General features: G+C 60.8%; 5 protein-coding genes across 24 annotated transcripts in view; 1 reads left to right on the forward strand and 4 right to left on the reverse strand.

Moving 5' to 3' along the window:
• SLC6A9 (solute carrier family 6 member 9) overlaps window positions 1-3521 on the forward strand; it is a 31741-nt gene extending 28220 nt beyond the window's left edge. For all 10 annotated transcript variants that reach the window (XM_025420382.3, XM_049094062.1, XM_049094060.1 and 7 more), the window contains 3 exons: window positions 36-136; window positions 2594-2764; window positions 2866-3521. In XM_025420382.3, coding sequence (XP_025276167.1) covers window positions 36-136; window positions 2594-2764; window positions 2866-3057 — 464 coding nt within the window. In that variant the 3' untranslated portion in view covers window positions 3058-3521. The remainder of the gene's footprint in view (window positions 1-35; window positions 137-2593; window positions 2765-2865) is intronic.
• Window positions 3522-3561: 40 nt separating this feature from the next.
• CCDC24 (coiled-coil domain containing 24) lies at window positions 3562-7928 on the reverse strand. 4 transcript variants are annotated; one of them, XM_049094065.1, is made up of 9 exons: window positions 7667-7814; window positions 7268-7440; window positions 6880-7055; window positions 6635-6745; window positions 6072-6146; window positions 5476-5530; window positions 4980-5046; window positions 4789-4867; window positions 3562-4702 (listed from the first exon to the last, which is right to left on the reverse strand). In XM_049094065.1, the coding sequence occupies exons 2-9, from the start codon at window positions 7391-7393 to the stop codon at window positions 4093-4095; spliced, it is 1299 nt and encodes a 432-aa protein (XP_048950022.1). In that variant the 5' UTR covers window positions 7394-7440; window positions 7667-7814; the 3' UTR covers window positions 3562-4092. The 4 variants fall into 4 exon arrangements, with proteins under 4 accessions (XP_048950022.1, XP_048950026.1, XP_048950024.1 ...); XM_049094067.1 differs by having other exon boundaries at window positions 4119-4706; window positions 7667-7928; XM_049094066.1 differs by having other exon boundaries at window positions 4348-4706; window positions 4980-5163; window positions 7667-7928.
• Window positions 7929-8056: 128 nt separating this feature from the next.
• B4GALT2 (beta-1,4-galactosyltransferase 2) lies at window positions 8057-17533 on the reverse strand. Of its 3 annotated transcripts, none has more exons than XM_025420393.3 (7): window positions 17379-17533; window positions 15566-15921; window positions 15108-15343; window positions 12021-12211; window positions 11736-11858; window positions 11514-11618; window positions 8057-8948 (listed from the first exon to the last, which is right to left on the reverse strand). In XM_025420393.3, the coding sequence occupies exons 2-7, from the start codon at window positions 15867-15869 to the stop codon at window positions 8798-8800; spliced, it is 1110 nt and encodes a 369-aa protein (XP_025276178.1). In that variant the 5' UTR covers window positions 15870-15921; window positions 17379-17533; the 3' UTR covers window positions 8057-8797. The 3 variants fall into 3 exon arrangements, with proteins under 3 accessions (XP_025276178.1, XP_025276177.1, XP_048950027.1); XM_025420392.3 differs by lacking the exon at window positions 17379-17533 and adding an exon at window positions 16936-17083; XM_049094070.1 differs by lacking the exons at window positions 11514-11618; window positions 17379-17533 and adding an exon at window positions 16936-17089.
• Window positions 17534-18471: 938 nt separating this feature from the next.
• On the reverse strand, window positions 18472-21838 carry ATP6V0B (ATPase H+ transporting V0 subunit b). 3 transcript variants are annotated; one of them, XM_049094085.1, is made up of 8 exons: window positions 21760-21838; window positions 20843-20891; window positions 20529-20612; window positions 20343-20420; window positions 20067-20136; window positions 19889-19940; window positions 19486-19676; window positions 18472-18785 (listed from the first exon to the last, which is right to left on the reverse strand). In XM_049094085.1, exons 3-8 carry the CDS (start codon window positions 20585-20587, stop codon window positions 18759-18761), a joined length of 477 nt encoding a protein of 158 aa, XP_048950042.1. In that variant the 5' UTR covers window positions 20588-20612; window positions 20843-20891; window positions 21760-21838; the 3' UTR covers window positions 18472-18758. The 3 variants fall into 3 exon arrangements, with proteins under 3 accessions (XP_048950042.1, XP_025276181.1, XP_025276182.1); XM_025420396.3 differs by lacking the exon at window positions 21760-21838 and adding an exon at window positions 21579-21759; XM_025420397.3 differs by lacking the exon at window positions 21760-21838 and adding an exon at window positions 21014-21091.
• A 158-nt stretch (window positions 21839-21996) lies between these two features.
• DPH2 (diphthamide biosynthesis 2) lies at window positions 21997-27064 on the reverse strand. 4 transcript variants are annotated; one of them, XM_049094071.1, is made up of 6 exons: window positions 26712-27064; window positions 26391-26503; window positions 25906-26129; window positions 25032-25709; window positions 24774-24950; window positions 21997-22433 (listed from the first exon to the last, which is right to left on the reverse strand). In XM_049094071.1, the coding sequence occupies exons 1-6, from the start codon at window positions 26856-26858 to the stop codon at window positions 22249-22251; spliced, it is 1524 nt and encodes a 507-aa protein (XP_048950028.1). In that variant the 5' UTR covers window positions 26859-27064; the 3' UTR covers window positions 21997-22248. The 4 variants fall into 4 exon arrangements, with proteins under 4 accessions (XP_048950028.1, XP_025276184.1, XP_025276185.1 ...); XM_025420399.3 differs by lacking the exon at window positions 21997-22433 and adding an exon at window positions 23281-24692 and having other exon boundaries at window positions 26712-27059; XM_025420400.3 differs by lacking the exons at window positions 21997-22433; window positions 25032-25709 and adding an exon at window positions 23281-24692 and having other exon boundaries at window positions 26712-27061.

The following is a 27064-nucleotide window of genomic DNA, read 5'->3' on the forward strand; positions in this document are numbered from 1 at the left end:
GGTCCAGCGGCGCTCGCTGACCCCCCTCTCTCCAGGGCACCGCAACTACTTCCAGGACATCCAGATGATGCTGGGGTTCCCGCCGCCCCTCTTCTTCCAGATTTGCTGGCGCTTTGTCTCTCCAGCCATCATCTTTGTAAGTTCCCAGGCCGGCGCCCCCTGGCAGGCGTCCTCGTCTCCCCACGGGCGTCTGCACCCACGGCTCCTGCCGCGGGGAGTCAGAGCCGTTGCACAGACACAGGCGGGGCTCAGAGGCGGCTTAGAGCCCCATCCGGGAGCTGCCCGCCGGCTCCCCCAGAGGGACGCAGGGACAGTTAGCCAGATGGGCGTCAGCCTCCTGTCTCCAGTCCCTTAGCCCAGGTACTCGGGGCGCGGGGTACGCCACACGAATGCACGTTCCAGAAGCGGGTGGTACAAGTGCTATGTCAGCTCCGGGACGGAGGCAGTCTCCTAAGCCTTCCAGGCCCTGGAGTGGCCCGGCTTCCCCCAGGGAAGGCTCCCCGACAGGGAAGGCTCCCGCCCCACGACATTCAGCCCCCGGGAGCTCCCAGAGGGACCCCCCCAACCGCCCGGCACCAGGCGCTTTCTGCACGTGGCTCACGTATCAGCTCGCGTGATAGGACTCTCCACGGGGCGTCCTCACTCCCGCTTCACGGAGGAGGAGACGGGAGGTCACAGACCCAAGTTTCCGCGGCTCATAAATGACGGAGGCCCCGCTGGCGGCAAGGGGGTCCAGGGTGGAGCCTGCGTGCGGCCCGGGCTCCACCAGAAACGCCGCAGGAAGCAGGACTGGTCCGTGGACTAATCACCCGAGTTTGCTCCTCTGTGCTCAGGGCGGGAGCAGGGCCACAAAGCGTTCCACGGTGTAACGGAGGCTCCAGGGGAAGAGGAGAGGCCGGGCCGTCTGAGGGACAGAGGGGCCAGCCTAGTGGCAAGGGCAGCGTCCTGTCGTGTTCCCGTCACGCCCAGCTTCTCTGGGCCACACGAAGCTCAGCACCGGATTTCCATGTTGGCTCCTGTTTCGGGGGAGGCCCCCCCAGGGCTGAGGCGGCCACCACCTGGGCGGTGGGGTCTTCCCCGAGGCTGGCATAGACCCCAGCTCTGGCCACTGGCCCAGCTTTGAACAGGAGCAGCAGAAGCGTCGTGTAGGTGGAGGGAGGCCAGGCCAAGCCTGGGCCTCTGGGGGTGCGGCCAAGGCCCGGGGCCCTTCGGAGGGAGCTCACCCTCCAGAGCCCCAAAGAGGCTGCCCCCCGGGTGGAGACCTGGGGTACCAGCCCAGGCAGAGCGGGAGGCAGGAATGAGGCAGGTACAGGGGGGCTCGCAGGGGCAGCTCGGCCTGGCTCCCGAGTCTCCGCGCGATGGAGGCTGCGTGGGCAGCGGCCTCTCCGTGCTCAGAGAGCCAGGCCAGAGTCTCCCGAAGCTCACGACTCCAGGCCCCGTGGCCCCGTGTTTCTGGAACGTTGAGTCTTTCTGGGGGGGCTTTACCTCTTTAGATTTCTGCAAAGCTCTTTTGGACAAACCATCTTTCTGTCTGCTGGAAAAAGGGATCTGTTTACGACTTGGTCAGCACCTAGTTCCACTCAGGAAAACTGTTTCACGTGCAGCGTGCCAGGAGGTGCCCCTAGTGCGTGTGGGTCTTGCCCTCCTGAATTTGGTCACGCAGGAGACGCAGCTGAGGGCTCAGGAGGTGGACACGGAGCCCTCCTGGGGAGCGGTGCATACGCCAGGCCCCTGGGTGGCCCGTGAGCTGCCGGCCCGTCTTTCTGCTTCCTGAGTTTGCTGCTGTCGCTGCGGCCCCAGGCTTCATTTCCCGTCCCACTCTTGTCTTTCCGAAACGGCTCCGGGTCCCCAGCCTCCCCTGTGGCTCCACAGCCAGACAGGTGGGGCCTTGCCCTCTCCTCTCCCGCATCGCTCCCACCTCTCTGCACAGGCCCGTTCACATCAGCCCATGAGACTGAGACCCTGCTGCAGTCCCAGGAGGTCCCGGCCTGTGGGAAATGTTTAGCGGGTAGAAAATGCCCTGGAGAGGCCTTTCGGGAAGAGGGATGAGAAATCTGGAGAGGCTTCTTGAAGGAGGTGGCATTTGCATAGGGTCTGACAGAGGAAAGTGTAGAGGGTTCTCCAGAATCGATGAAGGGGGAAGAGAATGCTGGGTGCAGACGCGACCACGCGACGTTGAGACCAGGGTAATGTGGCCAGAGGGCTAAGTGAGGTGCGGTGTGCGATGCTAACAGCCCTGAGGCCAGGGATTTGGCCTTACTTACTTCGGCCTTGGTCAGTGGGCAGGAGGGAGCCCTTGGGAGTCTTTGAGCAGGACCTACTGACCTCAGAGGTGACGTCAGTTGCTCCCGGGCTGGCTCAGGATTACAGCAAAGACAGACCTCCCTGCCCACCAGGCTCTGGACCCCTGGCTCCGTCTGTTCCTTCCACTCCCCAACCTTGACATTGCCCCGACCTGCCCACGATGCCGCCTTGTAGGCCGGGAGACTGGAGAGGAAGGGACGGGGTGCTGGGAGGAGGACAGGACCCGGGGAAGGGCGGCTGGGGTGGTCCTGGGCAGGCCTCAAGCACGCTCGTCCCCTGCCCCCTGCAGTTCATTCTTATCTTCACGGTGATCCAGTACCGGCCAATCACCTACAACCACTACCAGTACCCTGGCTGGGCCGTGGCCATCGGCTTCCTTATGGCTCTGTCGTCTGTCATTTGCATCCCTCTCTATGCCCTGTTCCAGCTCTGCCGCACAGATGGGGACACCCTCCTCCAGGTGAGGGGTGGGTGCACCCGGCGGGAGGGGGCGGGTGGATGGGGCTCCCCAGCTCCCTCCTGAAGCGCCCCCCCCCACCCCCATGTCTGCCTCTCCCACAGCGCTTGAAAAATGCCACAAAGCCAAGTAGAGACTGGGGCCCTGCCCTCCTGGAGCACCAGACTGGGCGCTATGCCCCCACCATACCGCCGTCTCCCGAAGATGGGCTTGAGGTCCAGCCGCTGCACCCGGACAAGGCCCAGCTCCCCATGGTGGGCAGCAACGGGAGCCGTCTGCAGGACTCCCGGATATGAGCACAGCTGGCCTGGGGAGTGCCCGCCCCGCCCGTGCTCCCACCACAGAGACTGGGGAGGCAGGCGACGGGTGTCGCCACCTGCCCCTGCCATGCCCTGGCCAGGGCGGCTGCTGTCCCCTTGGTCGCCACTGGTAGCGTGGTCATTTGTGCTCGTGTCCCCAGTGTTTACAGGTCCTTTGGATGCCAAGACGGCAGCTGGGGATGGGTGTGGGCCATGGGGGGGTGGCGGGGGGGGCGGGGGGCGCTCAAAGCACTTTGGAGGGTGGTCTCAGGCCAGGTCCCCAGAGATCTGCTGGGCTTTACATGGCCTCTGATGCCCCCACACTCTGCCCTGAGCTGAGGTTCTAGGTGGGCCCCTACCTGTCCCCCTCCTTGGGCCTCCACCTCCTGACCAGTGTTCCTGCCCTCAGAGCAGACCCCGGCCTCCACCCGGGCAGATTTGGGTCTTCCTATCTGGGGCCAGGGTGAGGGGCTGAGGGGGCTGTACAGTGTTACTTGTCAGGCCGCGCCGCCCAGCCCTGTTTGTCTATGTAATTATTTTTGTAAAAATCGTATTCTCTGTGATTGCCATTCCCATGCCCCCAGCCACGGGCCCCGTTTGTCTTCCAGGCCTGCCTGCACCTCACTCGGCTGCCCTGGGGTCTCTGCGCCTCATTCCAGCCCTGGCTGTCAGGCCCAGCCAGCAGAGGCCCACGACCCAGCAGCCTGCCCAAAGCACTAGTTTCTGGGGGGTAGGGGTGGGGTGCTCCTCAGCAGGAGGTTTGAGCCCAGAGCCCCGGGGAAGGGGACCTTACATGAAACCCCCTTGCCCTCCCTCCACCAGGCAAAAGGCCCAGGATTCCCAAACTGGGCTGCCCTTGTTCATGTGCCAAATGGCCCCAGCCCGCGTGCCCCATCCCCTCTCTGGAGCCGAGCTCATTCCCCCCAAGCCCTGCAGTGTCCGTTTGTCCGTCCTCTGTGCCCCTCTGTGCCGTGACAGCCCCGGAAGAGCCGCCTCTAATCCTCTGTAGCAATAACGGTGCACCACCCGCCCCTACCCATCCGTGTGCACCACTAGGATTTTAAAGTCCATAGATTTTAATGAAATTTCTATTCCTGTCTCTGAGCTGCTGCTGTGCTTTGTCTGAGTCCCCCAGGGGGACAAGAGTCGGGGCTGGGATGAGACCTCTGCCTGCCAGGCCTTTGTGGAGAGCCAGGAGAAGGAGGGCCAAAGGCTCTGATTGTCAGAACCGGGCACTAGGGACTTGACGAGGGGGGTGGGGGGCAAGGCCCAGACAGACGGACAGTGTCGGTGTCCTGGCAAGGGCTCATCTGAGACCAGATCTGAAGCAGGCTGGGCCATAGCGGCGGAGAGGCGGCAGCTGGCGTGAGGTCCAGCAGAAGCCGAAGCCTTCCTCGTGACCAGCCCCTCAGGTGGGGGCCTATGGTGCTGCGCTGGACACTGGAGCAGAAGATGGCTTTGTCCGCGGGCCGCACTGAAGCTGCCGTCCCCAGCGGCAGGCGGTGGCCAGGCCTCGGGGTTGGGGGTGGCGCCCCGGAGGAGGAGTGGGCCGGCAGCACTGGAGAGGCCCAGCCCGAGCTCCTGAAGCCCCATGGAGGCGAGGCACGGGCCCGAGACCCCAGCTGGAGGACCCCACGGGCTGCTGCCTGGACGGAAAGAGCAGCGGTGAGCCAGCAGCGGCCTGAGCCTCAGCCCACCCTGTCCAGCCAGCCAGGTGCTCTGGTTTACCTGCGGCTGGAGGAGGCGCAGGGGGGCCTCAGAGGTGCCTGCAGCTCCTGTTGCATGGCTGCCTTCTGTTCCTTTAGCTCTGCAGCAGAGAGGTATCTCTGAGACACAACTCGTAGCAGTTCCGGGGTGTGTACAAGTGTGGGGTGGACAGCAGGAGGCTGGGTGCTCTGGGGCCTACATGGGGTCCTCACCTGCCAGGGTGGGCTCTAGGGTTGCCTCAGAGGGCTGGGGTGCCCCTGTATACTCTTCCAGGCAGCGCTGCAGGGAGAGCTGGCTCAGTGCCCCAGCCTTGGACGCAGAGGCCAAGATCCCCATGGCAGGACCCCAAAACTGGTCCAGGCAGTCTCTGGGGGGAGCACCAGTCCCCCTGCCCCCCTGAAAAGCCCCGCTGGGTGAGGTGGTGGCTTGCTTGGACTCAGACTTAGGGCAGGTAAGGAGGCAAAGACAGGGCAAGTTCAGCAAATTAAAGTGCTGACCTTGGACTTAGGGGCTCACCAGAATATTCTGGATTCACACACACAATAGGGACCATGCACATGTGAGAAATGGCCTCAGGACTCACACACCTTTACATGCACATATGCACACAGACACACATGTATGTGGGTCTCACACACCAGTGAGAGGCAGCTGCATCTACACTCAGCAGAAAGGCTCTGGGCAGGGCGGCCCACGGCTGCTTCTCACCTGCAGGATGGGGACCATCCTCTCCAAGGTGTGACACTCCTCCTCCAGGAGGATCCTGGGACACATGCGAGTGTGGCAGCCGGGACCAGCGCCACAGGACCCAGTCTCAGCTGAGCCTTCCACCCAACCCCACCCCCGCCGGGCCCTCCTGCCTCACCCACCCTGCTCTCGGCCCCAGCCTTCCACCCCCCACCAGCCTCTTCCAGGGCAGGATGTGTCCTCCCCGCACCTACTGCACAGCACCCACCATCCTCTCTTCTTACTGCAGGGGCCTCCTCTGGCCTCCCTCCTCCCCCACATCACAGCCCTTCCTCTGCTTGAAACCCTCCCACGGTGCCTCCCCTCAGGATAAAAATCCTCAGGCTGCTCCCCCCCGCCCCCCCCCCCCCCCCCCCCCGCTTGACCACTTCCTGGCAGCAGCCACTGAGGCCCTGCAGCAACCTGCCCTTTCCACCTCTCAGCCTCCCCATCCTGGCCTCCCACCAGGTGTGTGGCCTCCTTCTCCTCTCCCCGAAGCTCAGTCTCAGTACTTCAAGACCTGCCCCAGCCCCATCCTCCCTGTGTCCACCCCCCACGTACGCTCAGGGGGGCCTCACCGCAGGTGTCCAGCAACCTGGTCGATGCTGGACACGTTCAGCTGGTCCTTGATGATGCTGAGGTCCCTCTGACCACTGCTGGCAGAGGAGGTCAACATCACTCTCCCCAGGTTGCCTCACCCCAGGCCTTCGGGACACAAATGCCACTCCTAGACAGTTCTGTGTCTTTTCTCGAAAAGGCAACATATAGAGCACAAAGGAGAGGAGTCCCAGAGCCTGGGTTTGCAAATGGGCTCCCTCACCCTTCAGTGTGTGTGACCTTGGGCAAGTCGGTTACCCCTTCTGAGTTTTAGTTTCCTCCTCGGTAAAAGGGTGCTGTCACTCCCTCAAAGGGTTGTGTGAGAACCAGAACTAAGTGGCTGCTGCCATTCACTTAGGAACACCCTCATTTGTCTCATTTGGTCCCCTGGGCTCTCTAGCCCAGCTCCTGTTGACCCCCACATGTGGCTGTGGGGGTTCCAGCTCCAGGCCAGGAACTTCTCCACAGAGCCAGGTGGAAGCCACCAGCTGGCTGGGCCCCTGCCAAGTAGGGAGAGATCCCTCCTTTCCTACCACCACTTCACCTGGGTTCACTCCTCATCTGGATTTTCTGTTCTGGCAAATCACACCTAGGCTCCTCCAAGGCAAAGCGCAGGACCCTGGGGCTGTACTGGACCCAAGCCTGGGTCTGGTCCCTGCAGAAGGTGCACAGGAAAGTCAGGGGCTCCTTCCTGGGGACCACCGAAGGCAATCCTGGCCCCTTTTCAGGTGCAGGGCAAGCCCCCTTAGCCCTTGCTCCGGGGCCTCGCCCTAGGTCCGAGGTTCCCACCTGCCCTCGCGGATGGCCTTCTGGCGGAGACTCAGGAGCAGCTGCCTCAGCTCCTGGCGCACGAGGTCTCTTAGGAGGGGCGGCGGTGCCAGAAGCGAGGAGGGCTCAGAGGTGGGGCGGGAGCCCGAGGCTCGGGAGGCTCGAGCCTCCCGGAGCAGGGCCTGTAGCGTCACCACCTGCAAGGAGAGCTGGCACACCTTGCGACGAGGGAGAGCAGTGACGGGAGTGGAGGGGGCTGGGGGACCTCATGAGGGCAGAGCGCAGTCTAGAGGGCTGGTCGGCCGGACCTCGGGAGTTCTCGGGCAGGACGGGGGGCCCGAGGGGAGGTGGGGAAATCACCCGAGTCTTGGGACAGGCCTGGAGTGTGGCCCCTCCGCCCACGCCCCACCTCTGCCCGCAGCTCCAGGCTCAGGTCCACCGTCGTCTCCCCCAGAAGCCTCTTCACTTCGGGCCGCTCCGGGAGCGGAACGTGCTCCTCCACCAGCTCCCACAGCGACGGGGAGTCCCGGAGCATGGCCCGCCCGCGCCGCCGCCCCCCGGCGAGCGGCCCCAGGCTCGCACCTGCGGGACAGCAGGGGCCCCGCAGCGTTACCGGGAGAGGGCGGGTGGCCGGGGCTGGCCCCGCCCCTCCCCTCCCGGGCCCCGCCCCTCCCGGGCCCCGCCCCCCTTCCCGGCCCCCAGGGCCGCGCCCCTCCCCGGCCCCCAAGGCCCCGCCCCCGCCCCGTCGCGCTCCCCGGCGTCTCCCAAGTCCCCCAGCTCCGCCGCCAGTCTCGGCGACTGGAATCACCGGGCCCGGAGCCGCCTGTCTCTGGCGCTGTCCCTGCTGCCCCGCTTCGGCCGACTCTCGCGGGCCCCGCCTCCTCCGCGCGGCCGTCACCCGGGAAACCGCGCCGCTCCGGGCCCCGCCCTCCGGGTGGGCGTGGCCAGCCAGCGGGGGCGTGGCCAGCCAGCGGGGGCGGGGCCTGCGGGGAGCTTCGCCGCCCGGCGCTCCCGGCTCCTCTCCCGGCAGCTTCGGGGCGGGTGGGAAGAACCGAGAAGCCGGGGCCCACCGGGGGGACTGCTCGCTGCCTCTCCGGGCCCGGCCCGCCCGACGGCCTAGGCCAGTGGCCCTCCGGCCGCACACGCGGGGTCTGGGACCCGGGACCCAGCTTCCCCAGCGCCAAGCAGACAAAGGGGCTGCTCCATTCACGTTTTTTACTAAAGCACCCACACAAGTTTCTGTGCAATGTACAAACACCGAGCCGGCCCTGGGGCTGCTGCCTTCTCTCTGAGATAGGGAGGCGGGGACCAGACTGACGGATCCAGGCCCCCTCCCCCGCCCCCCATGCAAAGCCCAGCCCCAAGATCCCAGGCAGCGACACAGCACCCCCTCTGGTCCCCTCCTGGGGCTTCTCCTCAGCAGGGGGCGCACCAGAGTTTGCCCCTACAATGTTGAATGAAAAAGGTTTCCCCTCCCCTGGGAGCGCGGGGGATCCCCAGGTCTGAGAATTCCCCCTGGAAGCCACACTGCCCCCTAGTTGTACCTCCTACTCTTCCAGGCCCTAGGGGACTCGAGGGGGGAGAAACTGAGGCACAGAGAGGTGGAGTGACCTAGCCCGGGCCACTCGGTGAGGCAGTGCAGGGGCTGGGCCGACCCTGACAGTGATGGAGGGCTGGGCTGGGCAGGGAGGGACAGGACGAAGAGTTGACCCCAGAGAGGGCCACACTGGAGGGGCTCGCCCAGGTTGGAAGTCCCCCAGAGTAGGTTCTGAAACTTCCAGGTGCAGCTGGAGGGGCCTGTGGAAGACCCTCCGAAAGCAGAGCCCACAGTCTGAGTCCTGGGGGATCCTCCACAGAGTAGCCGCCAGCCAGGCTATATAGTATATAGGTCAGTCCTCTGGCAGACAATCCTTGGCACTGGGAGCCTTTACCCATTAGCTCAGCCCCGAGGGGGCCATGACGGGGGCCGCCCAATGTCCACTGTGATATTGGTGAAGAGTGGTTGCCGAGACACCTCCAAGACCTGGTACCGCACTGACCCGATGCCATCCCGCTTCATGGTCAGCTTCGTGTTTTGGATCTTGGTAAACCTAGATAGGATGGAAGTGGGTCCAGATCAGGGCTACCCAATAAACCCAGTATGGGGTCTCTGGGGGTAAGGCTCAAGCCACCCTGGCTTCTTCCAGGGATGACTCAGTTCTCCTCACCAAACCCTCTGCCCGTCACCTGCTTGGAGCCCTTTTGCTCTGGCATCTGCCTTTAAAACAGAGATCTTCTCCCCTCGAGTCCAGAATTGGACACCCTCACAAATCTCTCTCTGATCTCAGGCTCTTCTCAGCCTTAGACCCAGACACGGGCATCCCATAGGCACCTCAAAGGCAACTTGTCCTGCGTCGGGTCATCATCTGTGCTCCCCAAGCCCCTCTTCTCTCTTGGCTATCTCCTCCGTCCCTCACCACTTACTTACTGAGCAGTCCCCCCAGTGCCAGGCTCTGCTCATAAGTACTAGGGACACAGTCAGGGACAGGGCACTAAGTCCTTCCTTTCATGGCAAGTCTGTTCCACCAGGGAGACAGGCAACTGACAAGGGACGCATCAGAGTGCTAAGGGAGACAGGGGAGGGAGACGGAGACGGCTGCCTTGGAAGGGGTGAGCCTGTGACACCAAGCTGACAGCAGGGGGGAGAGCATTCCAAGCAGAGGTCAGCACACGCTGACCCTAACCTGGAAATGAGAAGTTGCACAGCCAGTGGTTAGAGCTTCATGGGCCAAGGGCTTAAGAACAGCTTGGAGGCTAGAGCATGTCGGGGTGGGGCTCTGTAAGTCAGAGGATGCAGGTTTTTTATTCGAGGAGTGAGAAGACAGGGATTTTTTGCCCAGTGGGAGGCCGGCGGGGACGGCCAGAGGACACCAGCCACAGGAGGACAAGGACGAGAGGAAAACAGGAAAACTAGTGAGAGGCCACTGCAGCAGTCCCGACAGGATGACAGAGGCTGTACTAGGGCAGAGGTGGTGAAGGGAAAAGCAGATGGGCTCAGATCTGTTTTGGGAGTGGCACTGACACCACCTGCTGGTGGTATAGACATGTAGGGTCAAAGAAGAATCCAGGAGAACTAGATTTGGGGCAAAGGCGCCTAGGTGGACGGAACCAGCGCCCAGAGAGTTCTTCAAGCTAGAAATGCTTTGCCGTCTGGCCACTTCCTCACCCAAGGCAGACATCACTAACTCATGATGACACCTCGGCATGTGCTTCTAGAGCTCCACTCCCACCCTCATCCCAAGTGTTCTGATCCTCCCAGTCCTTCTGAGCTCGGCTCAGATCCCCCCCCCCCAGCCATCTCAACACTGAGCACGTTCCCTCAGACGCCCTCCAGCCCCTCTTCTCCCTGCCCTGCTTGCCTCGGTTTCTATCTGAACTGCTTTTTCATCAGCTCCCTGGATGCCCAGGGCTTCGTGCTCCTGCCAAATGCCGGCCCTCCGCTGCTGCTGCAGCCTACCTCCCCACCCTTACACACTGTTCCATCCGGGGACACGGCAGCCTCACACCCAGCACACCCCAGGGCCCCCAATTCCATCAAGCCTGGTCAGCTTCCTTCCAGGCCCACCAGCCCTTCACCTTTTTCGCACTCACAGGGTGGTCCTTTCAAACCCAAATCTGATCCTGCTCCTTCCCTGCTCAAAGTCCTTCCACGACTCCCCGGTGCCCTGGGCACAAAAGTAAAACTCCCAACCTGGGGTTTGACACCCCAAACAGCCAGCACTGACCCCTCTATGGTCACTCCCAGCCTTCAGTGACTGTAAAACAGAGTTTCAGACTCTCAGCGTATATATCATGCAAGTTCACATTCCAGACTCCTGCAAATACTATGCCTTTTCTCCAAACTGGCCTCCTCCACTAGCCTGGTGAATACAGCACTGTGCCCCCGGCCGGTGGGTGACAAATACTTGTCCAATGGATCATCTTCCAAAGTCTAGTTTACCATCACCTCCTCCAGGAGGGCCTCCCACCATCACTCCCTCTTCTGCAAGGACAGCACCTTGTCCTGATCACCTTGTGCTACAACTGCCTGTCTCCCTCCCTGGAGTGAACCTCACCGTGTGATGTCCGGCAGGGACTGGCTCCAGGCTCCCCCCACCTCCCACCTAGGTTAGAGCAGTGCCAGGAAGCCCTGGTCTACACTGCACATGCCCCAGGTGCTTCTCCCAGCCAGCACCGGACACCAAATGTTGCTCCACCCCCAGGGACAGAGCGGCCTACTCTGGTCTCAGAGGGCTCAGCACTGTCTTTCGGCGCCTGGCCCCATGCCACTCAAGGCCACCTCTGTTGGGTCCCCAGGCCCTGGAGCTGTGCCCAGTGCCTGCTAGCTCTTGTCCTATCTGCTCTGGCACGAGGGAGGTCTGTGAGGACACCGACGGGAATGTCATCAACTTGTGATGATTTGAACCCTGCCGTTACATTGTTGTCACCTCTAGGAATGAGGCCAGGGATGACAGAAGTCTGGAGTGAGACTGAGCTAGGGGCTGGGGAACAGGGAGCAGGGGCGTGGGGGCCATCTCTAGGAGTCAAGGGTCAAGGGCCTTGGGATCACATCTGGGGATCAGTGGCACTGGGGAGTCACTTCTAAGGAGCAAGGGAATAGGGGCGCTTGGGGTCACCTCTGCGGGTTGGGCTCGTTATGCTTGTCCCGGTCGTGCTTGATCATGCGGTAGCGGCCTATGCGGATGTCTGGGCGCGAGATCTTCATCCCAGTCAGGGAGATCCTGGGGATGGGGACAGATGGGCTGGAGCAGGCACCAGGAAGGGCAAGGAGCCTCGCCCAGTCTGTGCTGCACCTTCTGCACCCGGTCGACTCCCTGCCCCACCCCACCCCTACTCACCGGTTGAAGATGTCGTCATCCTCGCCACCCCAGCCCCAGTACTCGTTGGGGAAGCCGTTGATTCTCAGAAACTGGGCTTTACTCAGGCCTGACACGCCTCCAAAGTAGCCAGCATAGGGCAGCCTGTGGCAGGGGAGGGCAGGTGTCAGTGAGGGGCCTGAGAGGACTCCAGAGGGAAGGCCAGAGATGGGTGGGTGTGGGGGAGAGTGTGCTACAGGGGCCAGCGGCAAGGGGGCGCTGGGTACGGCGGGGGAGTCTGGATCCAGCTGAGAAGGGAGCCCTCACCGGAAACCAAACTTGTCCATGGCAATGGCAAAGTGGCGGGGCTGGTCACCACAGCGGTACAGGTTGCGGTCATCCATGGGGACCAGGTCCACGTCACTGAAGATGAAGCAGTCGTAGGTGGCATCCTCCTTCAGCGCCTCTAGGAAGCCTACGTTGAGCAGCTTGGCCCGGTTGAAGGTGTCCTCACCGTGCTGGGGTCGGTGCAGGGGACAGGTCAGCTCTGGGCCTGTGACTGGCAGGCACCTGCCACTTTAGCACTGTCCAGAGTGGTCCCCAAGGGCCTGCCACTTCCCTGCCTCCCCCACCCCACTCTGAGTGGCTCCCCTAAGTCCCGCCTACTAAGGCCTTCCATGGCTTGGCTCCAGTCTCCTCTCGCGCCATCGCCCTCAGACTCCAGGGCCCAGCTGCGCTATGTTCCTCAGCTGCTCTGGAACATGTCAGGCTCCTTCCTGCCGTGAGGCCCTGGTGTTAGCTCTGGAATGCTCTCCTCTGATTTGATCATCAAGCTTATGTCTGGACAGGCATCCTTGACCTCCCTGCCTCTGGGTCATCATTCACTCTGTCCTGTGAGCTTCACTTATGCCAGAGTCCGGTTAAGCTGGGACTCAGAGTGCTCCTGTCGCTCATTTTTTCACCCCTTCTTTCCAGCGTGCCTTGCAGCCGTGTCCCTTGTGCCAGGAAGAGCAGCCCTGAGACACTGTATCCCCGCTGGGCACTCACAAAATGAGATGAACGATGCACACCCCAATGCCCAGTGTCCAAGATCAAGAACCATGGGGATGAGCCACCAAGCCTCATCCACCCAGCCCTCTGGCTCATCTGGACCCACATCCAACTCCCTGGGCAGCCTCTGAGACTGGGACAGGATGGGGACAGGAACAGGACAGGATCTGGCTAGATTGACTTGTCTCCCCAGGTGTACAGGCAGTCGCAGGCCAGTGAGCCTGAGGTCCCCTTAGAAAAGGGGCTGCAGGGCCGGGCCTCCTTGAGGCTGGGTTCCTGGCCACGCATGCCCAAGCTCCAAATTCTAGCCAGGGCAAGGAGGATCTCATGGAAAGAGCTGGGCCCTCTGTCCCAACCCACCATCTCCAGGCTAGAGCTGGCCAGGCCCCTGAAGGGGTCTTGAGGCATGCCCCTCCTACCCACCAGGCAGCCTGAGCCCGAGCGAATGGGAGCTGCTCCCCTAAACTGCCCAGCCCTACTTGCTCTCTCCCCTCCCTGCCCTGTACCTTCTCTCCCACCAGCCCTTGCAGCAGTTGTGTACTTTCTCCTGCCTCATCGGCTCTCCTTTCTGACCTTTCTCCCCAGCCAGGAGCCCCGAGTTTCTCCCACACGGCTCATGAACATGCCCAATTTTACTCCATCTGAAAAATAAACCTCTCTAGCCACCGCCCTACCTTTGCCTCCCCTTCTCGGCAGAGATTTTTCTTTTTTTTTTTAAGAGTTGCCTCCAATTGGCTATTTCCATTTTGTCAAATCTGATTCCTTCTTCAACCCACTGCAATCTGCTTCCGCCCCCACCATGCCCCTGAAATGGTTCTCGCTGGGCCCACCTTGTTACTAAATCCACTGGACGCTTCTTGGTCCATATCCCTACTCCCCCGGCAGTGCTCACGTAGCTGCCGTGCTTCCTTCTGGACACTTTTTCCTGGGCTTCTGGACACCACCTTCTCCCGGGATTCCTCGAGCCTTTCTGGCCAACCTGCGCAGTGTGTGCTGCTGTCCCTCTCTCCACCTGTCCCTTACGCGCTGGCTTTCTCCTCTCAGGTCCTGTGCTCCCGGGGCAGCCTGGACACTGTCGGGCTTAGGGTTCACCTGCATGCCGGTGGCTCCCAGATGCCTCTCCGCACCTCAGACCTCGTTGCTCGCTGGACTCATTGGTCCAACTGCCGGCTGAACACTCCTCTCATACTTCACCCGGACATTCAAACTCATCACATGCAAAAAAGAATTCCGAGTCACGCTCTCCCCCAGCCCTGGCCCGGCTCCTGTGTTCCCATCTCACTCACAGGCACAGCCAACCACACGGCAGATGGCCAAGGAGAAACCCTCGAGGTGTCCCCGTGTCTCCCTCTCCCTACTCCCTACTGTGTCACATCTCCCTTCATGGCCACAACTGCTACTGACTCACATGCAGGTTCACTCTTTTCCTGAACGTTGTAGCCTCTTCCCAACTGGTCACCCCCACAAGTCTCCCCCTCCAGCTCCTCCCCCACATGCAACCAGAGCCATCTTCCCAATAAGCAAACGTATATGCTACTCCTCACTTAGAACCTTCCAGTGGTGCCCCACCACCTCCAGGCTGGAATTCAACTGCCTGACATGCCTCCAGAGACCCTTCTGGATTTGGGCTCTGCCAGCAGCTCCAGATTCATCTTTGCCACCCACCCTGCATGCTGGATCCCACACCTTGGCCACCAGTTCCCGAATACACGAGATGGTTCTCTCGACCCCTGGGGCCTCCAGCCAGTCAGCCGGCTGATGCCTGTTCACCCCTCAAGACCCATCTCTACTGTCACTTCTCAACTCCCGGGCTGGCAAGGCCCTCTGTGCCCTCCTAGTCCCCAGCCCCAAGTCAGCCTGCACCATCAGCCCGGAAGGGGGATCCAGGTCCCATACTTAGAGGAGGCCCAAGTCCCACAGCAGATCCTCCCCGGGGCCCAACAGCCGGGCCTCGCCAGGCTCATGGCAAGGCTTAGACACGGAGCTCAGTTCCCGGGCCTCTGCGGTGGCTGTGGCCCTCAAGCAAGCTTCATCCCTCTCTCAGGCTCTACCTCTCTCTCCTCACCCAGGTCTCCACCTCCATGGGGAGGGGTCTCTGGGGAGCAACAATGGGGCCCATCCCGAGGCCATGCACACACCCATCAGTGCGGCCAACATCCGCGTGCACATACTCCCCTATATGGGCATGCAAGCCCTCCTGGGTGCGCATGGACATCACGCAGGCCCGCCTGGGGCTGTGTATCCACACAACCGGCGGCAGACAAGATCCTGCGAATGTTCCCAACCCCACGTGGGTGCCCGTACCCACAGGTGCTCAGGGGTCCCCCGGCAGCTAGAGCCAGCCCGGGGCCACCGGCAGCGCACCTGGTTGATGACGTAGACGCCGTAGCGCAGCCTCTGTCGCCGCAGAATGGGGTGCAGATAGTGGAGCCAATAGCGGAGGTGGTGCTCCCGGTGTCGAAAGGGGATGATGACCGCCACCGTCTGGGCGGGCGTGCAGTCGGGGGGTGCATAGCGGCCGCCCAGGAGCACGCCCGGGTTCTCCCTTTGCACCCGCTCCAGTGGCATGGGCGTGGTGAACTCGATCAGCAGCCGGCCCACTGCAGGCAGGGCGGTAGCAGGCATCAGGCCCTCGCCACCATCCAGGGGCACCAGCCCTCTCCCTCAGCCCCGGACGGGCCCGGGGTGGGCCGACAGAGCCCCAGGAGCCGCCCTCTCGCAACAGGCCCGGACCCCTGCACCCCCAGGGCTCCTTCCCCAAGTCAAAACAGCGGTGGGGTCTTCTGCTCACCCCTAGGGGCAGGCCCTCCCCCCAGGCTCACCAAGACCAGGCGGCGAGTCGGGACAGGGAGGCAGGACGGGAGCCGTGGGGCCAGGACGGGCGCTGGGAGCCTCGGGGAGCCCCGAGCTGGGGGCCGTGGCGTTGGGCCGGGAGAAGTTGGTGCTGCTGCTGGCAGCTGGGTGGAGGGCGCGGGCAGGGCCACGGGCGCTGAAGCGGCTGAAGAAGGCCAGGTGCTGGGCGTAGACGTCAAAGTAGAGGATGACGGCCACGAGAAAGTGCAGCAGGCAGAGAAGGAGCACGGCCTTGCACACGCGCTCCAGCGTCCCCCCCAGCAGTCTGCTCATCCCGCAGGCGGCCGCTGGCCCGCCCAACGGGCCCGGGCATCCGGCTGCCGGCCTGGGCAGGGGAAGAGAGAGAAAGACCCAGCAGGTCAGGGCTGGCAGGGTGAGGCTACCCGCCCACCCCTCTCCTGCCACTGCTCACACTTATTATCTGCTCATCCCCTGTGATGCTCGCAGACTTCCAATCTACCTGCTAATAGACACGCAGACACAGTCCTTGGCCATTCACTACTCACACATCTTCACGCACCCGAGGACTAACCACGTATGCAGACATTCCTCCTCCTTGCTCACACACACACACAAGTGCAACCTCATGCACCCGCACTCAAGGTGCACGCCTGTGTGTTCTCAGAAACACCAACACAGACCTCTGATCACAGTGGTTCATAACTCCAAATGGAAGCACGTTTACCTGCAGACCCACACGTGTACCTGTGCCCCAGAGAACAGACACCCCGCAGGGCAGCATCCTCAACCCAGGGCTGGGGAGGGGAGACCACTGACTGAGCACCTACCATGCAGGAGCGCTTGGTACTCATGACTTCAGTTAGTCCTGCCAGGAGCATGGTGGGCACTGGTTTGGTTGGACAGGTAGGTACCAGGGACAAGTAGGCCAGGCCAACTAGGACCAGGCTGGGAAGTGGCCCTCAGCACCCAGGAGGCCCAAATACGATCAAGATGTTTATGGCTGGAACAAGAGGTCAAAATATAGGGTGGGGCATAGGATGCCCCTCCTCTAAGACCTCAAGGATTGGCATGAACTTTCTGGAGCCTGCCCAGCACTCCTGGTTCTGGTTCCCGGGAAGAAGGAAGGTCCGGGCCCTGGACACTGCTCCCACATCGGCAAGGCAGGCGCGGGTCCTCCCTGGGCCACGGCTCCAGCTGCGGTTCCAGCAGCGCTCCAGGGAGCAGGCTGGGTCTCACTCAGATACAGGGCACCGCACGGCCACCACAGACACCCCGGGTCCCAGCTGAAGTCACCTGCACTCAGACACCCCAGGAACTACGTACAGAGTCGCAGACACGCCCCAGTGACAGTAACAGTAGCGCAGAGTCACACACTCACAAACAAAGCGGCGGCTCCTCGAGGTGCACAGCCATGCATGCAGGCTCCCGGGCGGGCGCGCAGACGCCGGGCCCCACGTGCAAGCATCCCTCCCGCCGCCCTCCCAGCCGGGCTTCTGGGTCAGGCCGAGGTGCGTTAGGGCGGGGCCGACACGCAGGCCGGCCGGGGCACGTGGCTCCCGGGACCCGGGCGGCCCGAGGACCCGGTGGGTGTGGAGCCGGGGAGCGTCCGTGGGCCGGGGGCGGGGGGCGGGGGCCGGGCCGCGGGGAGCGTGAGTGGGGCGCCGGCCGCGCGCGAGGACAATAAGGGCGGCCGGCGGGGGGGCGCGGGCGGGGGGGGGGGCAGCCCCGGGCCGGGGTCCGGCCGCCCGCGCCTCTCGCCGGCTCCGGGGCGGGGATCGCGGGCCCGGTCTGGAATGTCGGGGCGCTGGGCGGGGGGCTCACCCGGCGCTCGGGGCTCAGCAGGGGGCGCCGCTCCGGCTCGGGCTGCGTTCCCGGCTCCCGTGGCTGCGGCCGGCTCCGTCCCCCATGGCCCGGCCCCGCCGCCTCCCGCCGCCCGGTCAGCGGCCCCCGCGGCCCCCGGGCCGCCTCCCGCCGCCGCCGCGGGCCATGGAGCCGAGCCGCCCCGGGGGGCAGGGCGGGGCCGGGCGGCCGGCAGACCCACCGACCGCGGACCGACGGACCACAGCGCCGCCTCCCTCCCGCGCTACGGCGCCTCGGAGGGGCAGGCCTGGCCGGCGCGCCCGCGCCCGCGCGCGCGCCCCCGCGGCCCCCGCCTCCAGCGCGCCCGCGCCCGCCGCGCGCCTCCGCCGCCCGCCCCTGCCGGCGGCCCAGCGCGGCGCTCGGGGGCCGGGGCCGGCGGGGGGAGGCGCACCCGGGGCTGGCCTCGGGGTGCGGACTGGGGAGGGCGCGGGTGGGGGCTGGGGCGCCAACTCTGCCAAAGAAGGGCGCCTGGAAGTTAGGCGACTCCAGCAGGGAGGTTAGGGATCTGTGAGCTCGTTGATGGGCACGGGATTGTCTGCCCGCGGCCGCGGAGGGGGCCGCCAGCTTAAAGACATAAAGAGGGATGTGGCCGGGGCTTCTAGGGTAATAGGAGGTTGGCAAGAGATGGCACGGAAGGGGGAGGAGCTGGACGGGGCCCTGGGAACAAGCGCTCAGGTTAGGTACTGGCAGGGCAAGTGATGGGCTCCAAGCCCCACAGCGCTGGAGGGTGATGGATGCCCAGTAGTAGAGCCAGAGCCAGATAGGAGATGTGGCCCTTCCGGGCTTAGCAGACAGAACCTTGAAGAAGCCAGGGGAGGAGGACAGCCCCCTCCCCTGCACAAACACCTGGGTCCATATCCCCAGACTCTCTTGTTCCCTCCAGGAAAGATGTTCAGCATCCTTCTCTCCAGCCCAGGAACCAGCTCTGTCCAGAGCAGAGACAATGTGTATGAGACAGAAACGTGCCAAGAGGGTGGCATAAGGTTGAGGCCTACAGGCCCGTTTACTCTCCCTCCATGAAAGAAAGTAGCAAAGAAGGGCAACAGAAGCAGCATTGACCCAGACGAAAACCACGTTTATTTCACAAACACTGGGAAGATGGGTTGGGGGCAGAGTTGGGACACCAGTACACAGGTGCACGCAGCCATCAGTGAGTGGCCCACTCCCCACACTGAGGGTCCAGCCAGGCAGTGCCTCCAAGTTGACAGGCAGCACGTGCAGCAAGTGCAGGGGGGCCCCTGAACACCAAGCCCCCTGAAAGGCCAAGGATGACAGCTCCAGCTGTCCCGGGAAAACCACAAATAAATAAGAGTGGGACACGGCCCCACCCAAACAGATCATCTAGTCACCCATCTTCACTCTGGAGGTCTGCAAAAGAAGAACAGGAGAAATCAGGCAGAGACAGAGGAACAGATTAAGACAGTGACAAATGACAGATCAGCTCTAGCAAACCCATGGTGGGATGTGCAGACCACAACAGATGGATGACTGGACCAAGATGGACATGGTGTGACAAACACAGGAACAGGGACAGTCAGACAACTGCAGAGTCAGGCTGTGGGACACAGAGACGGAGAAGTGGCAATATGGACAGGACCAGTTGCCAAATGTCAACCCCACTTAGCACACAATCACGTTCAGACCGTCAGGCTGATCCTCAGCCTCCCTTACACACTGTTGGACAAAACACACACAATACAGACATGCTGTCCTACTGACAGCACACATGCACACAGACCCTGAGATACACAATCACACCGAGACAAACTGACACACAGACAAGATCCCAACCTCGTCTAGACTACAAACAGAAACAAAAACTAATGGAACAAAAAGCTTCAACAGAAGACCTATAGGCACAAAACAACAGGAAAATACACATTACTCTTGTCAACAATACCAGATTGGAAAGCTTCAAAAGGAAAAAACAAAAAAATGGGAATGAAGTGGTGGGAGCTGTTCAGGGATTCTCTGGTTATAGATGGAGAAGGGAACACAGTGGCTCCTCTGGAAGGAGGGTGAGGCTGGGATAGGGACAAGGACAGAGGCTCCCCAGGGGATTCATCACCTGAAGGATTGCAACAATGACCCCAAAGAGGCCAATGGCACTGCCAAAGATCTCCACGATAAGAATCTTTACAAAGAGGCTTGGGTTCTGTGCATCAGCCAGGGCGGCTCCACTGCCCACGATGCCCACGCAGACTCCACAGAAGAGGTTAGACAGGCCTACTGTGAGGCCAGCTCCGAACATGGAGTAGCCTGAGAGGATAAAGAGTATTGAGGCCAAGCCAGGCACAGGGGGAGAGGAGGACAAGGGCCCAACATGGACTAATGGGGATAGTCAGCACTCCAACTAGGCCAAGCAGGCCAAACAAAGGGAGTGAATGTTGAAATAATGAGTCTGAGCTGAGGCATGCAAGTGGGGAAGCAGATGTGAAGCCCCAGCCTTTTTCCTTCACACATCTACCTACCTGCGTGGTAGTTTCGATGTCCAATGGCCTGGGGGTCAGTAGCACTGAAAGGCTGCAGGAGGCAGAGAAATACTCAGAATCTCCCCTCCCCCTTATGCCACTCCCTCTCCTCCAGCCTCACTAAGCACTGAATAGAACACATTGGAAGAGATGCCCACACCACCCTGGTTCTCCGTACCTCAGCCATGTTGCTAATCACAATAGCCATGATGATGCCATAGATGGCCACAGCCTCACAGAAGATGATGCTGGTAGTGGTAGTGGTGGGCATGAGGGGTGGAGAGGAGAAAAAAATGAGAAAGAAATCAACCTTCCTCCCCAGAGTCCTCAGTCACCATTTCCCCCACTGACATCTCACCCCACCAGGAGGCTGGTCAGCAGCAGCATTATCAGTTCAAATAGGCAGCTCCCAATGCAGCTGGTTCTGACAACCCTCTGAAGGCCCTACATTTACCTGACCAGGTTCTTGGTCTTGATTCTGGGGGCCTTCACTCCTCCCCCAATGATAGAAGAGCCAGTAATATAGATGCCCCTGGTGGAAAGATAAGAAACGGATGAGCAGAGCCTGTCACTGCCCCCAGGATGACTAAGGACCCAGTGACACCTGCTATGACTCACGCCCCCCCCCCCCAACACTCACCATGCTGCCCCAACCACAGACAGGGAGATAGCCAGACCAATGCCCAAGTTTGACCACATGAAGGGGGAAGTCTCAGTCAGGAACCTGGTGTGGAAATAGGGAAGAAAGCAATTTCAGCTTTGGTGGAGAAGGGAGCACAAAATCCGTCCTCCGGCCCTCCAAGCCCATGCCAGTCCTGGATGCTGAGATAAAACACATCACATCTCCCAAAAGTCTACACTGCAGACAGCTGAGGATGAGGCGGAGTAGGGGCTTAGATCAGTGAAGAGGAACTGCAAAGTTCTTAGGGGAATCCTCTCCCCGCCCTCCCTTACCAGGCCACATCAAAGCGGAACCCCAAGTCAAAAATGGTGTAGCAGATTCCTGCAGCGGTGAGGCAAAAAAAAAAAAAAAAAAAAGAGTTAGAGGCGGCTCTCTACTAAGAAACTTCCCAACTTCGTGGAGAAACTGCTGCTCGGCTGACATGCCGGTCCCCAAAGGCCCACCTCGCTAAGTCAAGGGAGACTCCTCGCCCGGCCTCCGTGCTTCAGGCTCCTCTGCTCAGACCTCCATTTTCCGCCACTGCCTCAGTAACCACCCCCCCGCGCCGCCCCCCGGCCCGGGTCACCACCTCCCAGCCCGAGGCCCCCCCCGCCCCCGCGGCCAGGCTCGTGGGCCTGAATCCCCTGGAGCCCGGGAGGGTGCACCGGACCCCACCAGCCCAGGCTGAGCTGCTGTTTACCCAACAAGCTGAGGGGGGGGGGAAGGGCAAAAGGACCCGGCAAAGAGGAACCGGAACAGCCGGCTCGTGACCCAAGCGGGCCCCTCTGGAAGGAGCGACGGACCGCGGCAGTGAGACGGGGGAGGGGCTGCTCTCGGCCCCCTCCCCGCCATCCGCGCCCCGCGTCATGGGGCCAGAGACCCGGGTCTCCCCCGGCAGGGTCACAAGCGCCGCCGGGCCGGAGGCCACGTCCCGAAGCCCCGGGCACAGGACCCGCGCTGGGGCCCAGCACTCCTGGGACCCCGCTGCTCCCGCGGCGTTGCAGCCCCCCTGCCAGGGCCCGGCCTCACCCACGACGACCATGCAAGCCCAGAAGGCCACGAAGACCCCGGAATAGAGCAGCGCTAGCCCCGTCATGGCGGCGACGACGGCGGGGCTCGGGTCCGTGGGGCCACCAGCTAAACCCGCGTCCCTGCGTCCACCGTCCGCCCCGCAGTCTGTCCGCCCGCCCCGCAGCGTCACCTGACTCACCCACGTGACGCGCCGGCACCACGTGACCCCACGCCGGGCCTGGCGTCGCGCGGCTGCCGCCCGGCCAGAACTCGGCGACGCCGGAACCGGAGCCCGGAGGATTGTGGTTGTTGTAGTCTCGCGCTTCCCGAGAGGCTCCGGCGTCCTTCGGCCGCCGACCTCTGGCTGGTCACCCGCCCCCCTCCTCCGCCCCGCAGCCAGCCCCCCTTGGGCCCACCAGCCCTGCTTCACACAGAGCCCGCCCGCGGGCCTCCCTAGCTTAGCCTCCAGCCCCGTGCTATTCCGTGGGCCTCCTCCGTTGCCGTCCTTCCCAGTCCAGCCAGGGGACTCTCCCTCACTTTGCTCGTGCTGTTTCCTCTCCCTGAAGCATCTTCTTCGTGCTCACCCCGTTGCCCAGCTAACGCCCATTGGTCCCCAGAAAGCAGAGGCAGATGATGGGCCTGCTCTGGGCTAACCCTGCTGCCCTGGTGATTCTTATGAAACTTAAGATCATGTCACTGGTTTAAAATGCCATTTCGGGCAGCCCCGGTGGTGCAGTGGTTTGGCGCCGCCGGCAGCCTGGGGTGTCATCCTGGAGACCCCGGATAGAGTCCCACGTCGGGCTCCCTGCAAGGAGCCTGCTTCTCCCTCTGCCTGTGTCTCTGCCTCGGTCTCTCTGAATAAACAAACAAAATCTTAAAAAAAAAAAAAAAAAGGCCATTTCATTCAGAATAAAAGATAAAGTTCTACTAATGGCCTACGAGGCCTCTTCCGATGTGGCTTCCCATGCCCCTGACCTGACTTCATCTAATACACCCCTACCAACTGCACTGGCCTCCTTGCTATTCCTTGAACACACCAGCCATACTCCCATTATGTCACCCTTGCACTCGTTCCCTCTGCATCTACTCATCCATGTGGCTCACTCCATCACTTCCTTTCAGTCTTTGCTCACCCTCTTCACAAGGCCGTCCCTAGCCGACTTGTTCAATATGGCAATCCACTCTCCTCCCTTACACTCCTTCCCAGCGTTATAGCTCTCCGTAGTACTTGCTTATCACCATTGGGCATACTAATTGTTTTACTTTGTCCATCTCTTCCCCCACCCCCCAAGGGAATGTAAGCACTACGAAACGATTTCTGTTGAGGTTACTATTTTATGTTCAGTGACTGGCACACAGTGGCTGCTCCATACCTATTTGTAAAATAGACGATTGGTGTCCACTTTGCTGCCAGAGTTAGTTTACAGATCTGCCTCTACCAATAGACTGGGCACTCCCTGAAAGCCCGGACCTCATAGCTCCCTGTGCACCTGCTTCTTCAACTCCTTGGACAGGGCGAGTATGCCAAGATTCTCTGCAAACGTGGAGATGTACCCCCAGAGGGCTTCCCTCCTCACGGAAAGTACCATTTCACTGTGTGGTAATTGCTTATATAATTGCCTCTCTTCCGAACTACACTGTGAGGATGGGAATACAATTAAATACAATTCAGATCTCCACTCAGGACCTGTAGTGTTTGATGAATAAAAAGAAACAGAAGGAAAAAAAGTATCTAGTTTATTCAAGTTTCCATACTCTCCCTGAGAAACAAAGTTACAGTCCGTGTAGACCAGCACTGTTCAATACAACTTTGTGCAATAATGGAAATGTCCTATAGATACACTGTCCTCTCATGTGGCCAAACAAGCACTGAAATGTGAATAGTGTGACTGAGAAACTGAGTTTTTATTTTTAACGGTTTGTGTTGTTTTTTGTCGTCTTTTTTTGTTTGTTTGTTTTGTTTTTTTTTTTAGTAATCTCTATACCCATCATGGGGCTTGAACTCATGAATCAGATCAAGAATTGCATGAGCTGGCGAGGCACCCTGAGAAACTGAGTTTTTCAAATTGAATTTAAATTAAAAAAATGTAAATGAACAAACAAAAACAAATTGAATTTGGGACACCTGGGTGGCTCAGCGGTTGAACATCTGCCTTTGGCTCAGGGTGTGATCCTGGAGACCAGGGATTGAGTCCCACATCAGGCTTCCTGCATGGAGCCTGCTTCTCTCTTTGCCTGTGTCTCTGCCTCTCTCTCTGTGTGTCTCCCATGAATAAATAAAAAACCTTAAAAAAAACCAAACAAAACAAATTGAAATTAAAATAATAAAAAAAGAAACAGTTTTTAATTCTAACTAATTTAAATTCATGCTTAAATAGCTGTATGTTCAAGTGGTTACTTTTTGGAGAACACAAGTCTAGACTAGTGGTTCTCAACTAGGGGCAGTTTTGCCCCCATTGGAGACATTTGTCAATGTCTGGAGGCATTTTTGGTTATCACAATTGGGAAGGGGTATGTTGGGGGCATCTAGTGGGCAGAAACCACAGACGATGCTAAACATACTACAGTGCACAAGACAACCCCTCACAGCAAAGAATTCCGTGGCCCAAAATGTCAATAGAACCAAAGTTGAGAAACCCTGGTCTAGACCACCTAGAACCTTTGACAAGGGCAAACTGTCAATTGCACATCAGAAACTGGGACTGGCCAGAGTCAGTCAGCCTCCTGGGCTGTTCCCAGGAGGACAGATGGGCCAATAAACCTTCAGGAAAGCCTCAAATCACTCCCATCAGTCCAAAAGGCATTTATTAAGCCACTATATGCTAAGCCCTGTGCCGGTGCCAGGACAGGACAGAGCTGGATTCTCTTCCTCAGTGAGGGGCTATCTGCCCTTCCCTGCAGCCAGGCTCTTTCAAGGTTCCTGGCAAGGAGTGAGGTTGATGCAGGGAACATTAAAGGTCTTTGCATCAATTCTTAAGTCCATCTGTGTCTCTGGCCTCACATGGTATCAGCTGTTTCCCTCATCCTCATAGGCGATGGCAATCCCTCGTCTTCCGCTCACAGCTCCTGTCACCGTTGTCTGACCCAGGCGGGGCTCCAGGCCTCGCCAGCTCCGGGAACTAAGGAACAAGGCTGCAGAGAGAGGGGACTGAGGCCAAGTGGGCCAAATCTGGGGAAAGAGTTCAGCTGGGAACAGAGACTTGGCACACTTACCTGCAGGGCTGCTCTCAGCCAGCTCTAGCTGGGGCCGCAAGTTCAGGTCTAAACATCCAGGATCATTTGATGGCTTCCATGCAGGTGGGGGTCGGAGTTCCCCAGTAATGAGTGACACATCTGGGGTGTCCCACAGTTCTGAGTCAGGTGGTGGGAGAGGCACATGGAAGGGAGAGCCTAGGAGGGAGAAAGAGGATCCATACTGGCCCAATTCCATGCCCCAAGTGTTTCTACCTCAGCCAGTACCCCAGTACTCACCAGGCAATAAATCTGCATAATGTGTGAGGTAGGGAGCCAGGCCTGAAGGTGGCCAGGCGGGGTTGCAGGCAGCTTCTAGCTCACACGGTGCCAAGATAGGCCGGAAGAAGCCACCAGGAGGCTGTGGAGCTAAAGCACCAAGAGGGCAGGCCAATAGCACAAAGACATCCACCTCAGGGAAGTTGGCGAGCTTGGGAGGTGTGGGTCGCCCCAGGGCCAACACATAGCTACGCTTGCCTGCAGCCCGAGTCAGGTTCCGCAAGTGTGTCAGCGCCTCACGGTGTCGGGCCACACCCAACGTGCCTGCCAAGAGCCCCACCACACGGGCATCTCTGGCCCTCTCTACCAGATAGTGTCTACGTGCCCTGAGCCGCCCAGCTCGGACACCTTCATCCTGAGTCTGCCCTGTATCTGGGCAGCAGGTGAAGAAAGGCTGCCCTGGTGCCCAGCCCAAAAGCAGCCGACTCAGGTCCGGGTCTAGGTCAGCACTGGCTTCAGAGCCCCCCACATAGAAGGCACCATATTCTTCCAGACACCTCCCTGGAGCAAGGGGGAAGCGGCGGCCAAAACGCTCTAGGGGCTCAGGCTCTGGACTACAGGAGCCCGCTGGCAAGGGAAGAGCTGGGCTGGAGACAAGCAGGTCCAGGTACCGTGGGCGCAGGAGAGTGGCCAAAGCCTCTGGAAGGAGGAGGTGGTGTCAGAGTTGGGGTCTGCCTAAACAGGAACCCCTTCATCCCCAAGAGACTGAATGTGACCCAAAAGACTGGGATCAAGCCCATATCCTGAGATTTCTCTGGGAGTGTACTGAAGCGGGACTATCGAGGAACAAAGTAGTTGGCCTACCCTTCCTGCATGCACAGGCAAAAAACCTCACCCAAAGCGTGGGCACAGGCAGGCTCACTTAGCAGCACCACCGGAGCTTTGGGGTCTGGGTTCTCGGCCTCAAAGGCTTTGGCGCAGAGCTCCAAGTGCACAGGACGCTGACCGAGGACAAAAGCCACAGGCAGTGGGCGGGCTGGAGGGCTTAAGCAGGCAGGGCCAAAGTGTACAAGGGCCTGAGCTCCAGCTTGCTCGGCGCCCAGCACATCCACACAGCAGCTGCAGGGAAGATACCATTAGTGAGAAGAGTTCGCCGTCCTTCATGGAAGTGTGAAATGTCGTCAGTGGGGAAAACGACGTTAGAAAAAGAAGACACTGTCATCCGGCGGAGCAAGTATCAGAAGAGGAGGGGGGCATTATCAAGGTAAAACACAGCCACTGGGGGCACACAAGGTCATAGAAGGGAAACACCCAGAGCCTTGGGTCACTAGACCTACACCTCCCGCCCCCGGCCCCCAGTCCTCAAGCTCAAATCCACACCTGCCGTAGGCCGTGTCGCCCAGAATGAACATCTTCGACCCCGTGGTCCCCTCCAGTCGTGCAGCCACCGCCCCAGCATCTCCCAGTAGCTGGTCAGGGAACTGCAAGGCCACCTGTAGGCACAAGCCACGGAGTCAGGAATAGCCTCTCCTCTACTGAGCGCCTCTTCAAGGAAACCTTCCCCGAGTCCCTACCTAGCCTTCAAAGCCCCTCCTCTCAGAGGAACAACGCCCCCGCCCCCCGCCCCATAAAGTTACCCCAAGATCCGGCTTCCGGGCTGCCCATCCCGAGGGGAGCCACCCTTTCCTGCCCTGCCCTCACCTGCTGACACCCCAGGTCGCGGACAAATCCAGCGACTCGCTCCAGCTCGTACACGCGGTCCAGGTCCTCGGGGGGCGTGAGCAGCCCCGGGGCGCCCGCCTCCCGCTGCAGCGCAGCCTCAGCGGGGCTGCTGAACGTAGACTCCATGAGGCACAGCCGGGGTGGCGGGAAGCAGCGGGGACGTCCCTCGGTCAGCTTCAGGCCCCGCGTCCTCGAAAGCAGCCCTCGCTGAGTCACAGTCACCCAGTGAGGGCAGCCCTCGGACCTCGCCTGCACGGGTCCAAGCTCACATTTCTCCGCTACGCAGGTACCCACGCGCCCCGGGATCACTTCCGGGTTCTTGAGGCGGGGTC

Source organism: Canis lupus, chromosome 15, assembly GCF_003254725.2.
Source record: "Canis lupus dingo isolate Sandy chromosome 15, ASM325472v2, whole genome shotgun sequence".
Classification (NCBI taxonomy): domain Eukaryota; kingdom Metazoa; phylum Chordata; class Mammalia; order Carnivora; family Canidae; genus Canis; species Canis lupus.

Bases quoted from the DNA above. Each gene is read 5' to 3' on its own strand.
- DPH2 (XM_049094071.1), bottom strand. From the start codon at position 26,858: ATGGAGTCTACGTTCAGCAGCCCCGCTGAGGCTGCGCTGCAGCGGGAG. The intron at 25,710-25,905 runs GTGAGGTTTTTT...TCCTCCTTCCAG, and splicing joins TGCCTGTGCCCACGCTTTGG to AGGCTTTGGCCACTCTCCTG. The intron at 22,434-24,773 runs GTAAGTGTGCCA...TTTTTTTTTAAG, and splicing joins GGCTGAGAGCAGCCCTGCAG to ATTTTGTTTGTTTATTCAGA.
- B4GALT2 (XM_025420392.3), bottom strand. From the start codon at position 16,970: ATGGCTGTGCACCTCGAGGAGCCGCCGCTTTGTTT. The intron at 15,922-16,935 runs GTGAGTGTGTGA...TCCCCTGCCCAG, and splicing joins GAGGAGCCGCCGCTTTGTTT to GCCGGCAGCCGGATGCCCGG. The intron at 8,949-11,513 runs GTGACCCCAAGC...CATCCTATCTAG, and splicing joins AACGAGCCCAACCCGCAGAG to GTTTACCAAGATCCAAAACA.
- ATP6V0B (XM_025420396.3), bottom strand. From the start codon at position 21,645: ATGACGGGGCTAGCGCTGCTCTATTCCGGGGTCTTCGTGGCCTTCTGG. The intron at 19,941-20,066 runs GTACGGAGAACC...TGCCTCCTGCAG, and splicing joins TGATTAGCAACATGGCTGAG to CCTTTCAGTGCTACTGACCC. The intron at 18,786-19,485 runs GTGATGAATCCC...CTTCTTTTGCAG, and splicing joins TCATTGTTGCAATCCTTCAG to ACCTCCAGAGTGAAGATGGG.
- CCDC24 (XM_049094065.1), bottom strand. From the start codon at position 7,393: ATGCTCCGGGACTCCCCGTCGCTGTGGGAGCTGGTGGAGGAGCACGTT. The intron at 7,056-7,267 runs GTGGGGCGTGGG...CTCTCCTTGCAG, and splicing joins GCCTGGAGCTGCGGGCAGAG to GTGGTGACGCTACAGGCCCT. The intron at 6,746-6,879 runs GTGGGAACCTCG...CACCTTCTGCAG, and splicing joins AAGGCCATCCGCGAGGGCAG to GGACCAGACCCAGGCTTGGG.